This window comes from Halyomorpha halys, unplaced genomic scaffold (genome assembly GCF_000696795.3).
Source record: "Halyomorpha halys isolate HHAL.00 unplaced genomic scaffold, Hhal_1.1 Scaffold772.1, whole genome shotgun sequence".
NCBI lineage: Eukaryota > Metazoa > Arthropoda > Insecta > Hemiptera > Pentatomidae > Halyomorpha > Halyomorpha halys.
In genome coordinates this window covers 73,744-87,429 of record NW_027112238.1, presented here as the reverse complement: position 1 = coordinate 87,429, position 13,686 = coordinate 73,744, and the positions used below count along the sequence as shown (strand labels likewise).

Genomic DNA, 13,686 nt, shown 5'->3' with positions numbered 1-13,686 from the left:
AAAATATATGTTACAAATGAAATATATAACCATAATATTAAAAATAAAAAAAATATAAAGTTGTTAGACAAAAGAAGTGAATATAAAACATAACAATAATAATATATGATGAATATAAGTAATAACGTGGGTAAGGAAAATTAAAAAAAGAATAGAGAAGGAGAAGGGGGTAAAAGGAAGGTAGGAAAAAAAGAGAATAAAGTGAAGAGCTAACCTGCTAGTAAGAAATCGCAAAGCCAAGTGAGCTCTCAGCGGCGGGTGCGGTAAGACCCAGTTAAAAAAGTACCTTATAAAGATGATGAGAAGCCGGAAGGTGAGAATAAATTACAAGTGGCTGAAGGTAACAAGTAGAAAATATTTAAAAATTATTAAAAGAGGAAAGTGATAAGAGGGTAACGACAAATGGTTTTAGAAAATGTTTAAAAATGATACATTGACACTATTAAATAAGTTATTTCAACTTATTTTTGTTATATTCTAACCGCACCCTCTACCCTCTTCTCATAAAAATAAAAATAGTTTTCAGTGGTTAGAATTAGATGTTTGTGATATTCATTTCAGGTGAAATGACTCTAATATAACATTTTAAATTTGTATTGTACATTTTAAATTTAAAATTGTATTTGAAGATAATTTTTAGAAGAATTCTTATAAGAAAGTTGTCTACAGTCGATGAGAGAATGCGTAAGTACCAAATGAAATTAATAGCTTATGTTATTATGGGAGCTCTTGTGCAAATTACTGACTTATTGACATCATGATAAAAATTTTGTTTTACAATGACATGTCCCATAAAAATATATGTTGCAATACAAAACCTGTGTAATATTTCAAGTAAAATATTTTAAAATACATTTTAAATTTTAAGAAGCAAAATATTAAATGCACAGTTTGTATAATGTCCACTCCATCGATCCATCGAAGCTAGAGTCTTCCTGCTATCCTTGTCCCATATATCCTTTCGTCCAGGATCATCCTAGGAATCTGATCCTGGGTCATTCTTAATACATGGCCTGCCCACTTTGATCACCCTTACAATATCTGGGTTCCTGTAGAGACCTGCCAGTTCAGCATTTGTTTTCATCCTCCAGATCCCATCAGCACAAACCGGGCCATAAATTTTTCTCAATTATGCCTCAATAAAATTTGTCTAAGTGGGAGCAAAACTCTTCGGCTGTGCAAAATATTTTCAGTTGGACCTACTTTTTTTTCTCATTTTTAGTGGTTTCTTACTACTAGTTCTATGGATAAAATATATACATAAACTGCACTAGATACGTAAATAGATGTATCTATATTATCTGTTATTTTTTAGTTATTCTGTATTTTTTATTTATTTATTATCTTATCTTATTTTTATCTTGTATTTGGTTCTTAGCCCTGATGAAGGCCTGAAATTCTGGCTGAAACGTTGGCACTAATAAGTTACAACTTATTTGTGTTCTTCACTAGCCGTAACCCAATCTTCTTCTCATACAATATCCGCAGTCAACTATTATTAGATCTTTAAAAGAACTTGAGTTCTCTTTGTGAATGTCAGAAATAACCCTTATAATAATTATGGCATTATAATAATTTACTTAAAAATTAATAAAAAATTCAGCAGCTAACAATATTGAATTTAGAAAATAAAACAATATCTATCTATAAGTAAAAAAAAAAAAAAAAATAGTGAATAAAACAAAAAGTTCTGATATACAAGAAATTAACAATTATAACTGATTCTCCCTGTTTTAAAAATTTATAAAATCTGGAACAAATATCAGGAGCGATTGACAGCCCTCCAAGGATAAAGGGTAACAGATACAAATATATTTTAAATGTGGTTATTTTTTTCAGCACATCATAAATAACAGGGTAATTAAAGTAAAAATAAATTAATATTTAAATGTTAATCTAAAACTGTTTAAATTAAAAGTATTAACAACCAGTCACTTACATAGTTGCAACTAATATAAATTATAAAATCAATAGCTTACTTATACAATAGCCATCGAGGATTTTTTGTCAATATTCTTGTTATATTTTCAGGCGTGAATGCCATAGATTCAAGGTAATTTATACGGACTTGTAAGTCCTCCAGGTCTTCTTTAAAAATAAAAGGATTTCTTGTTATAAATGATCCTAACTCATCAGCAGGAACTCCAACATCATGGAGGAATCTAATAAAATAAAGATGAAAAATGTCAATAGAATTAATTAAAAAGTGGCCAATAGTGATATTTGGTCTTACATTTTAATGTTCTGCACAAATTTATTTATTAATATTTTTAGGTAAGGAAATCTATTTCCATATACATAAATAAGTACACTTATAAATACATTACATCGTATTTAACGAATGATTTGATATAAAAAGTAGAAAAATAATTAAGAAATTTTCCATCAAAAGTAATACATAATACGTAAAATTATTATCTGAAACTAACAACAAACAATTTGTAAATTTATTGTTTTAGAAACCAACAGTGAATTGTATAGTGTTGAGGAAGGGGAACATAGTATTCCTGAAATGTCCGAAAATGGAATAAATAAATGTGTTGAAAACATTTTATTTTTGTTTCAAAAATAGCAAATAGAAAAATATGAAAATGCACAATTTCTTGAATTTGCTTATTTTACAACAATCATAACACCAATGATAAATTCATAAGCATTGTGTGGTGAAAGATCAGTATGCTTGATTAAAGTTTTTCCTTGGAACACTACAAATTTTAATGATGAAGTAAATATATCACTTCTTTGCTTGGACAGTGACAAAAAAAAAGTTTTGATGTTTATTTAGAATTAGAGGTATTTCAAAGATAGTACCATAGACTGATAGACTGCGGATACTTTCTTTACTGAAGTCATCCTACAAACTTTTCTAAAGCTATTAGAGTTATTACAAATTAACTCCAGTCTATGGTACAATCAATGATTACCTATGAAATACTTTGAACACAAAATAAAAAATAAAATTTTTCAGATGTGTCACTAGAAAGTAGCAATACTATTACATGGATATATGAAAAACAATATAAATAAGATGAATCCTGATGATATGGAAAAAAAAAAATTCTAAAACATACATAAATTGCTAAAAACAAAAAACGAAAATATTATTTTCACATAATACCAAATGGAAAGAAGAAAAAAACTTCCAATTTTTTTTTTTTACAATTTCATTGTTTAATTATTTTTTAAAGGAGATGGACTGGGCAGCGGTTAAGAAAAAAAAAATAGTTAACCATTTATTAATTGCTTATGTTTCTAACCACAATGTAGATCTACATCAGGGCTAATATAAAAAGATACAAAGATAGTGGAGTCAATGTAAGAGTAAAAGAGGGACACTAAATAAAACAGATGTAAAAGTAGAGGTATAAAAAAACTTCCTAAGAAATAATTATTTGTAATTTTCAAGTTCCAAAGAATTTTTTTATATTGCAGGGTACTGAAATTTGGATATGTAAGTGAATAAACATTGCTTGAAAACAGCAATAATGAAAAATAAAACATTAGGAGTTATATTCATTTGGGGATGTGACAGCCATGCAGATTGGGGTGCAGATCCCAATGCGCTCGGTTCGGAATATTGTGAGTTTGATTCCCACTTGGGGTAGTTAACATTCATTTTTCGGCGGTCCCGAAGAATGAATCTTGACACTCCCACCTTGGTTAGTACGCTGCAGCAACTCAGGTAGCCGTCAGGGGTTGGCAAAAAGGACCAGTTGGCCCAAATGCCGGACTTGTTTCCCCCAGCAATTAACCGTAACAGTATATTTATTTAGGAATATATAAAAATGATTTTCAATTTAAAATGACATATGTCCACAAATTAATAATAATAAGTTGATATTGGGCAGAGGAACACGAAACGTTGTTCAGATGTTATAAAGAATAAAGAAGTGGATAAAGAGTATAAATGGATTCCTGGAAAGAAATATAATAAAGCTTTAACTTCTATTTTAATTAAGATATTGATTGTTTGTTAAAGCCTTTCTTTTACTCTTACATTGGTTTTACCTACTTTGTATCTTTTTATTTTAACCCTAAAGTAGACCTACATTAGGGTCAAAACATCAGTAATCAATAAATAGTTAAAAATTATTTTCATTCTCCTTGACCGCAGCTCTGGCCATCTTCGAATTCATATACAGTCAATATTCTACATAACATATTTAAATTTTTAAATGTAGATTTTCTTCATATTGAAAATTTTATCAAAATATGTTTATTTAATACTCACAAGAGGTATTTCTTAACATCTCTTTCAAAGTCCAACTTGAGAATAATCTCTTGTGCTCCTTTTTTAAGTTCAATAATATGCAAGTTGACACCAAGTTTGACAAATTCTTGTAGGGTGCTGTTTTTGTTGACATATGCAGCTAAGTTGAACAGCGGCACATAATTGCGTTTTGGCTTTAAGTATTTATTTAAAACTTCTTCTCTCAAAGCTGGGGGATGAGTTTCATTTTGTTTTAATAGATCTGGTAGTTGCTGAGAAGAGGGTATGGGGTCTGAGCTTGGTTCATTTTCTGGTAACACTAATGATTTTGAGCTAAAAGAGGTTGATAAACATTTAAATACTAATTTATTCTGAGAGGGACAACCGATAATATTTTTGGCACAGATTAATCTTGTAAAAGTATGAAGAATCATTTTCCATGTGCATCACAACCCCTGTTATACAGAATGATAAAAATCCTTATTTTTTAAAAAACCTGTAAATAACCTCAAAAAGAACCTTAGTGCTGGTTCTCATTTAAGGTTTCCCTGTTAAGGACAGCGAGATCTCATCGGAAACAGTATCGATAAAATTCGTACAGTTGAATTCCGATAATTTATATCGCTTATTTTTTTTCCCACCTCCATAAGAATAAATTATCAAATTTATCACAATATATACAATTAAAGTGATAGAGTGGAAGTAATAATTAAGTAAATGAGTTTTTTTTATCGAGGATCGTTGATAAGATATCACAGAAGGGCTCGTTGATACTACGTGTTAAATCGTTTTATAATAATGGAAGATTATTGATTGACCGTGTGTATAGATGAATGGAAAATGGTCCGGGTGCGGTAAAAAAAAACTCAAATAGTAAATAATTATACTATTTTTATTGAGCCAACGTTTTGCTCCACGTTGCACGGCTTCGTCAGGGCTAAAAAAGATACAAACACTTGACATAGTTACAAAAAAGAAGTAAATAACAGGCGTATACAATGAAAAGTAAAATATAATAAGAAAAACTAAAGGTTGTAAATAGTAAATGACAACCTATAATTTTTCTTATTATATTTTACTTTTCATTGTATACCCCTTTTACTTTCCACTTATGTTTTTTCTTTTTTGTAACTATGTTAAGTGTTTGTATCTTCTTTAGGCCTGACGAAGCCCTGCAACGTGGGGCGAAACGTTGACTCAATAAAAATAGTATAATTATTTACTATTTGAGTTTTTTTTTACCGCACCCGGACCATTTTCCATTCTTTTATAATAATAGGGGTATTCATGATCTTTAGTTTCACATGTTAAAGCGTGTTAAATAGAAAAACTGATGTTAAATGAAGAAATAATTCCTTATTTTACCATGTTATAACGATATGACAGATAATACATGGTAAAGAGTCTGTTACTTGGCCTGTTAAATGACGTCACGCAACAGACCAAATGAGCTCGTCACCATTTTGTTTTGTTTCGTGTGTGGTTACTTGCTCATAGTTTGTGTTTTGATTGTGTTAGTATTGTTATGGATGTTTTTAAAACTAATAAAGCAATCGATGATGATAATAATAATAATAATAATAATGCAATGACAGTTGATAATTAGCTCATATTTATTCTCTTCCTCACCAATTAGAAGATCAACAAGGAGAAACTTTCAAACAACTTCCACTTTAGGCATGTTGTAATAAATTACTTTAATATAAACTTAGAAGTAAACTATAACAAAGAGTTTTGGAAAGAAAGGTTATGAAACGAGTTGCTTAGAAAATCTGCTAGGAGCTCTTATGCATTTAACATGACTTTAAATAGGGCTGCTCACAATGCTATATTTATAACATTTTACATTAAACACAACATCACGAATACCCCTACTAGGGGGGTTCATTAATGTCAATTTATCCCTAAAATAGAAGCTCTTTGAAAGTTTGTCCACTGAATGCCTTGTTGATCTTCTAATTGGTGAGGAAGAGAATCAAGATGAGCTAATTGTCAACTATCATTACATTATTATTATTATTATCATCCATTGCTTTATTAGTTTTAAAAACATCCATAACAATCAAAACAAAAACTATGAGGAAGTAACCACACAAGAAACAAAAGAAAATGGTGACGAGCTCAGTTGGTCTTTTGCGTGACGTCATTCTCCATTTAACAGGCCAAGTAACAGACTCTCGACCATGTTGTATGTCATATCGTTTTAACATGGGAAAATAAGGAATTATTTCTCCATTTAACATCAGTTTTTCTATTTAACATGTTAAACTAAAGATCATGAATACCCCTAGTAAAGAGATAGAGCTAGGATAGTTAAAACTTGGACTGAAAGAAGGTAAACAAAAGAGCATCAGTAAATACTACAACGTTTAAGGGAATCAGTCTCCTGGCTAGAGAGTGAAAAGAATGAGGTGAACCTGTCCTCAAAACTTCTGGATTTAAGGAAAGGAAAGAATGAGAATATTGAAATAACGACTTGAAATAAAAAACAAGTAGTGACGTTAGCGAAGGGCACAATTCTTCTGACCTTATGGAAACAGGAATAAATTGGTACATAACATTTCTGTTGAAATCTTCGTTAGAAAACTATTTATCCAACTAACCCATAATTTATATATTCAATAAATTTATAAATTTGTCAATTATTGCCAGAGTCGAAGAAATTTACAGATGTAAACCATTCTTTTACTAATCCGTGATAGGTTAAAATAATACTCAACTAGAGATATTGCATTCCTATTGTAGCGGATTAAATAATAACGACAATTATCAGGGTAAAAATAAAATAATTCAAATTTAGAGCCAATAAGCAACCCGAAAATATGAATTTGTAGCAACACAGCTACCATCTGCTGTTCTATACTATAACTGCTTGGAGCCACCAGAACCGTTACAGGCCCACATGATAGGCGTAGCAGCCAAGACATGAACTATAATCATCAGAAAAACTTCGTATATTGACAAATGTAAATACTTTAATTTTATACATGTAATTCCTTTAACCGGTGAAGCAGCATATCTCGATAGCGTTACTATCTAAAAACTTGACAAATCAAAGTAATCTGCCTCTAGGGTTTGCCTCCTCAGGAGAAAGAAGGAAATAGTACACTATTGTGGGTCAGTACATTCTACACACTAACTTCTCTGGATCACTCCTTCCGATACCCTCTATCATTTCTGCTGCTTCAATTGAAGTCAGAATCCTCTAATTCAATACAACTATGTCCACAATATCAATGTTCATTGATGGAAGAAATTTGTAGATCACTGAGCCAGGCCTACTCAACTAACACTCAAACATGAGCTAACAAACAATTAAACATTCATAACAATAATAATTCATTATTATTGGGACAATAGTCTCAAGACTGAAATAAATATTATAAACCTCAAATATTTCTTCTATCAGTACACATGCTACATTTTTCTGTAAAAATTTCCATGCTTCTCATGATGTAATTTGATTCAACGATTTTAAAATTATGGAAAATTTTACAAGCCAAAGTCACCCAGAGAAACTGCCAGATGAATTAAATTATCAGTCCTTTCTCCCATGTAATTAATAGCCTCATACACTAACTACTTTGACAATGAAGACAGCCTTGTATATTCTTAACTACCTATACAGTGTTATGTATACAATATATACAAATAATACTCTGTCTTATAATAATTAACAAATGATATGTTTACTACAAATAATACACGTGAGCTTGAAATAAAAATAAAAGTTTATTAGTCATATTTTTGCATTTAACAATAAATTATTATCATTTACATTTATTACAATCAATAATATCTTACACATGGCTTCTTATTTACAAACATAAATACACACACACATGTATACATACACTTGAGCCACAACTATTCATTTAGTGGTTTATTATTCGAAGGTAATTATGTAATTTTCTGTTGTTTTTGTTTTTCTATCTGTGGAATTACCAAGCCTTATTACTTAAATTCTTTATTTTATTAATTTTACATCAAACATTAAACTAATCCTACCAACATTTTGGATGGTCCGTCCATCTTTACAAGACAATTCTAAAAATAGTTAATTTATAATTTAACATTTAAAGTTTCAAAAAATGGTCGAATTTTCTTTCCTTTGTTACGGTTACTTTACATGCCTTTAATACCATCCATTGTTTGTACAGGTAATTTTTGTTTAATTTCAATAGAAACTTTGTCATTTATTTAAATAAGATGTAACCAAAATTAATAATTGTCACTAAATATCTGTATATCATTCAAATTTTCATAGTTAATTACTCTTCAACAATGTTGCAATTGCATTGTTCCTCATGCACTGAATTAATTATCAAAGTATGTTTTTCTTACAGTTTTTTTAAATAAATTACAAAATTTCTATTAGCAATTGAACAAAAATTACTTATACAAACAAGGAAAGGCTTTGAAGGCATGCAAATTTACCATAATTTAGAAATAAAAAGAGAAAGTTTGGCCATTTTTTCAAAACTATAAGTGTAACAACACTTTGTGACTATTTTGGCTCCTAAAGGGATGGAAAGACCAGCAGACCATCCATAATATCAGCAGGATTAATTTAATGATGTAAATTTAATAAAATAAAGAATTGAAGTAAGAAGGCTAGTTTAGATAGAAACAAACAGAAAATCAAATTATTCAGTTACATTTCCTGAAATATATTTGAGGATATATATCCAGTCAGTTGAAGAAATTTCAAAAAAATCAATATTCAAGTTAAGATAATCAGGTGACACTAGAATAACTAATCTTTTACATGTAAAAGAGTTAATTTCAAAATCCTGCCTGTAAAATGCAACAATAACCATGATAAAAGAGAAGACAATTAATTGCTTTAGGGTGGGAGCAGTGCTTATCAATTTCAGTTGAACATATAGTAAGCAAGCTTTAAAGTGATGGGAAAAAGTAAAAGAGAAGTTAAAATTTGATTTAGTTTATAGTTTTGTCGAATTTTGAAACATTGTTATCTCCTAATACTAAATTTTGGACTTAGCCACTATGACTCTAAACATGTGATATGCAAATTCAAATAAACAACTATGTTCCACTCAAGATTGATAAACCCAGGCATAGGTAACAGGCAATGGTAAAGGTGTATGATATACCTTGTGCTATGCTTAATTGACAATATTGTCTAAGATGTTATATGATATTTTTTTAGGGTTGGTTGTACTGTAAAAAAAAAATTTAATCTGTACCGCTACAACCCATGAAGGGTCAGGAGCTCAGTACTTTGTAAGGAAGTACTAGTACTAGACCAACGGTTGTTCAAGGAGGTGATTTAGTCAGAGTCACGCTCGACCTCCAGATTTTTACCTAATTTAAGAGGCTGGGTGAACCCCAGGAAGGCTCCAAAAACCCACAGAAATTGGCTCACGGCTACAGTGTAACAGAAAACAATTTTCTGCCCAGCCGGATTCGGGCTCAGGTCCTTGGAGTTAGTAGTCTTGGGCCTTACCCATTATATTTCCCTCCACAACTTTCTTTCTTTAATTTTTTATTAAGAAAAAACTGCTTTCGCTCAGCCAGGATTTGAAATAAGTCCATTCAGCTTTCTAAAAACTAAATTGCATTAATCAATAGGAAAAAAAAATTATAACTTCTTTGTTTTTATAGAGCAGAGAGAATTAAAGGTGCGTCAAGTGATCTTACGGCTCAAAGTGTCCTGCTTTATACACCACAATTCTTAATACAAGATCATTCTTTTTTACTTTTGTTTGAAGTTTTACATTTATATCCCTTTAAGAAAGAAATAGTTTTACAAATGACTAAAATTAAAATTATAAACAGAAACAGGACAAAAATAATAATATCTAATCCTAAAATCTCATATAGTGATAATTGCAGTCTCCCTGGTTTTAAGTGATCTGCTCCTTTATGCCTAATAATGTACTCGACCCAATAAACAGCTGATTCAAGAGCAGACTGTGGTTTATCTTTAATAATTTTAGATCTTTCCATTGCTATGTTTCTATACCTGCAATTAAACAAATTATACATGAATCATTTTTGGAAGTACTATATTTTAAAACTAGATTAAATTTAATATTGTATTTTAAAATATTTCTATAGATGTTGGTTAAAGTAAAGTATGTCAGAAAATGACCTGCGAAATTATGACTTTTACTACCATCCCGAAATTTTTCCTTTAATTTACTCTGAAAAACAAATATTGTAGTGGGAAAATAAAATGTCCTAGAACTCTACAGCAATATTATAAATAAAGTGAATATTAAAAATATTGCTGACTTATTGAACTATTAAACTTTTATTATTGCAAAAAATTACTCAAAATAAACCTCAACCTTCTCACTCTATTTAAAATAGGTTATGATATGAAGATAACACATTTCTTTTGCCTCTTGCTGGCCTTTACGTTCCTGGTAGTTATTTTACCAAGTAAATTCAAAGTGACCATGACGTGGTCTCTTGTCAGCTGTGGTCCAAGGTGAAGAGAGCAATCAAGATGACTTGAGAAAGCTAGCAAAATACTAAGTAGGCAGTTCAGTGTTAATTAACTTTTTAGAGACTACTGATCATAATTCAAGAATTGTGATTTTATAAATTTAATTAAATTTACAAAGTGCGTGTTCAGAAATTTGGCAATGTGCAGCCTCCTGAATTCTCTAGTTGATTCAAATTTCCAGAAATGTTAGTAGTAAATTTCAGGTTTTTAATATTGAGTGTGAATTGAGTGAAGTGAGAAATTATCAGAATTAACCTCCTCTAACTATGCCTTTATTTCCTCTTGAATTTTTTTTGTTTTATTTATAGATCTCAAATTGTTAATTTTTTCTTTATATTCAAAATGATTTTCTATTGTATTTTTATCACTGAAATAATTGCCATTTCTATTACTAACCATGTATTTTGTGTTATAAATATTTATTTTAAAAAGTTATAAATTCCTATTAAATTGGAAAAAAAAAACTCACTTAGGATTTTTTAATACTTCATTAATATTAGCTAGAAGGTTTTCTTTGTTGAAATCTTCAAGGAGAAGAACAGTTCCAAAACCAGCTTTTTCGACAAATCTCGAGTCATATTCTTGATCAGAAAACAATGGCATACATATGAGAGGTACTCCAAAGTAAGCTCCTTCCGTAATACCATGAAGGCCAGCATGTGTTATAAACAACTTAAGATTTGGATGAGCTGTAACAATCAAACAGAAGAGTATATTATTATTTATATTAAGAGGAAAAGACAAAAAAGATGTTTTATAAACATCTAGGCCTAAAGAAATGGATTATTTATTTATGATTATACATTAATAAATTAGTCACTGACTTATTGCTCACTCTGTCTCAAAACAATTACTATGAAGATGAAATGGTACTGAATAGCGACTGGCCATGTCCATTTCTAAGCTTCTAAAACGTCTACTAATGCTCAGTACTACAAGTTTACTAATGTCCATTTCTAAAATGTTTACTAAATTGCTTAGTAAGATTCGTCTTCGGGATCCCTTGAGGCACTTCTATATCCCGATATTATGAAGAGTTGAAGTGGCTCTATCCTTTTTAGTGTCATAGTTATTTCAGTTTAAACCAGCCTATTAATAATTAATAGCCTATAAAAAATTTCCTATGAAGGTATGTCGTTAAAGCTTTTTTTTAGGGGATATTCACATCTAAAGATTTTCAGGTTATGAATCATTTAGGTTGTAATGAATAAATTAATGTAAGTTCCAACTGGTTTCTTAATGAAATGTAAACACAAACTGGCTCAGCATCTCTCTTCAACAGCAGCAGTGTCCGAACTACATTGGATATGAGTTATTGTTTCAATTATCCTTTACAAGGAATAAAGTCATTGAACAGACTTTGTTGTGTATTTAGGGAGGGTTTTATAAAGAAAGCCACTAAGACTATGTTTCTGAACAGACGCCAACAATCAACTGAGCTCAGAACAAAGGAAAGCCAAGCAGTCCCATGTCCGAAGCAGTGTCGCCATCTACTGTTCTATTTACAAATCAAATAATAAAATTTATTTTCTACAACAGACTTCCATAGAATTATATTATAATGTCACCCCAAACAGAAAAATTCAGTTAGTCAGAACAGAAGAGCATGATAATACATATCCAGTGACATTTGGTCACTGCTGCTGTGGAAGAAAAATACAGAACCTGTCTTAGTGCTCTAGTTAATCACTTTGAACATTTAATATAAATGTTTATGTTTATAACCTGAATAATTTATAACCACAAAAATCTTTCAATGTGAGTATCTCCTACACAAGGTATTAATGGACATACCTTCATAGGATATTTTTTTTCTTGTTTTTAGATCCTTGATTTATATTACAGTAAGGTCTCTTAACCCTGAACCACCATTTACATTATCTTATACAATCATGCTTTAAATCTTAAGATAGCTTAGTCTGAAAATAATCATACCTAATATACTGGGTTGTGGCATCCATGTTTTTATTATAACATTCTTTGGCTTGTTTGGTATATCCTCAGTGTGCCATCTCATTAGCAATACGAGGTTCAATTGTGAAAAAGTTTCGAAAAGTACTGAGAGTACTCTAGATTCCAAAGCTTTACCTCGAAACAATGAACCAAAACTTAAAAACACTGCTCCGTTATTTGCGTTATCCAAAATATCCTTCAAATCCTATAAAAATAAAATAAATACATAAAATTTGAATTAGTTCATCATCAGGGTTACGGTTTAGAAGAACTAAAATAGTCTTCACCTATTTAATGATTACCAATATTTCTGTTGTATCAGTCCAGTACTCATTATTATATTAGTCAACAATTTTTGTTTATTTATCTTTATCCTTACTATTTTATTTATATTTTGATAGTTTATATACCTTCACATTTATGTCTTTTTTACTGAATATCACTCTTTTACTCTCACATTGGCTTTACCTTCTTTGCATCTTTTTATTTTAGCCCTGGTAAAGACCTATGTACATTGTGGGTAGAAACGTCAGCAATCAATAAATAGTTGTAACTATTTTTCTTTTTCTTGACCACGGCCCTTACCATCTTCTTTAAAAAATAAAAATTAAAACAAAGGAATGATAACATAACCATCTTCTTCAAATTCACATTTGGTCAATCATCTATAATTTAATTCGTTAACTTTAGAACTTCATATTTATATTATCAAATTCTCTCAGAAAATCAATGAAAGCAAAAGACTTAATAATTCATATAATGAGTAAAATTACATCAAAAGTTTACTTTGGCCATTAACTAAACTTTTGAGGTCATTTTACCTTTTTCTGAGAATTATAACATCCTTTATTATTGGTTTATTACACAAAGGCAACTAATATAGTCCTCTACACAGCGGAATACAATAGATCATGAAAAATTTGATAAACTATTCTAAGTAATCATAAAGTACCTAAGTAAACATAAACTAATATTGAATAAGCAAGTGGGGTGTGTGATTCAGTACATAATGAACAATTTACAGTTATAAAGGGGAATTAATTGT

At 30.0% G+C, this 13,686-nt stretch overlaps 2 protein-coding genes across 2 annotated transcripts in view; both read right to left on the bottom strand.

Annotated features, from left to right (window-relative positions):
- The window catches only part of mTerf3 (mitochondrial transcription termination factor 3), a gene marked incomplete in the record, with an annotated part of 7,755 nt that extends 2,996 nt beyond the window's left edge, over positions 1-4,759 (bottom strand). Inside the window, 2 exon segments of the mRNA XM_067050200.1 lie at positions 1,980-2,162; positions 4,232-4,759. Of these exon segments, the coding sequence (XP_066906301.1) occupies positions 1,980-2,162; positions 4,232-4,644 (596 nt within the window).
- A 5,111-nt stretch (positions 4,760-9,870) lies between these two features.
- The window catches only part of LOC106686068 (UDP-glycosyltransferase UGT5-like), a 6,531-nt gene continuing 2,715 nt past the window's right edge, over positions 9,871-13,686 (bottom strand). Inside the window, exons 3-6 of the mRNA XM_067050204.1 lie at positions 12,624-12,846; positions 11,158-11,377; positions 10,068-10,199; positions 9,871-9,961 (exon numbers count right to left, since the gene is read on the bottom strand). Of these exons, the coding sequence (XP_066906305.1) occupies positions 9,871-9,961; positions 10,068-10,199; positions 11,158-11,377; positions 12,624-12,846 (666 nt within the window). The remainder of the gene's footprint in view (positions 9,962-10,067; positions 10,200-11,157; positions 11,378-12,623; positions 12,847-13,686) is intronic.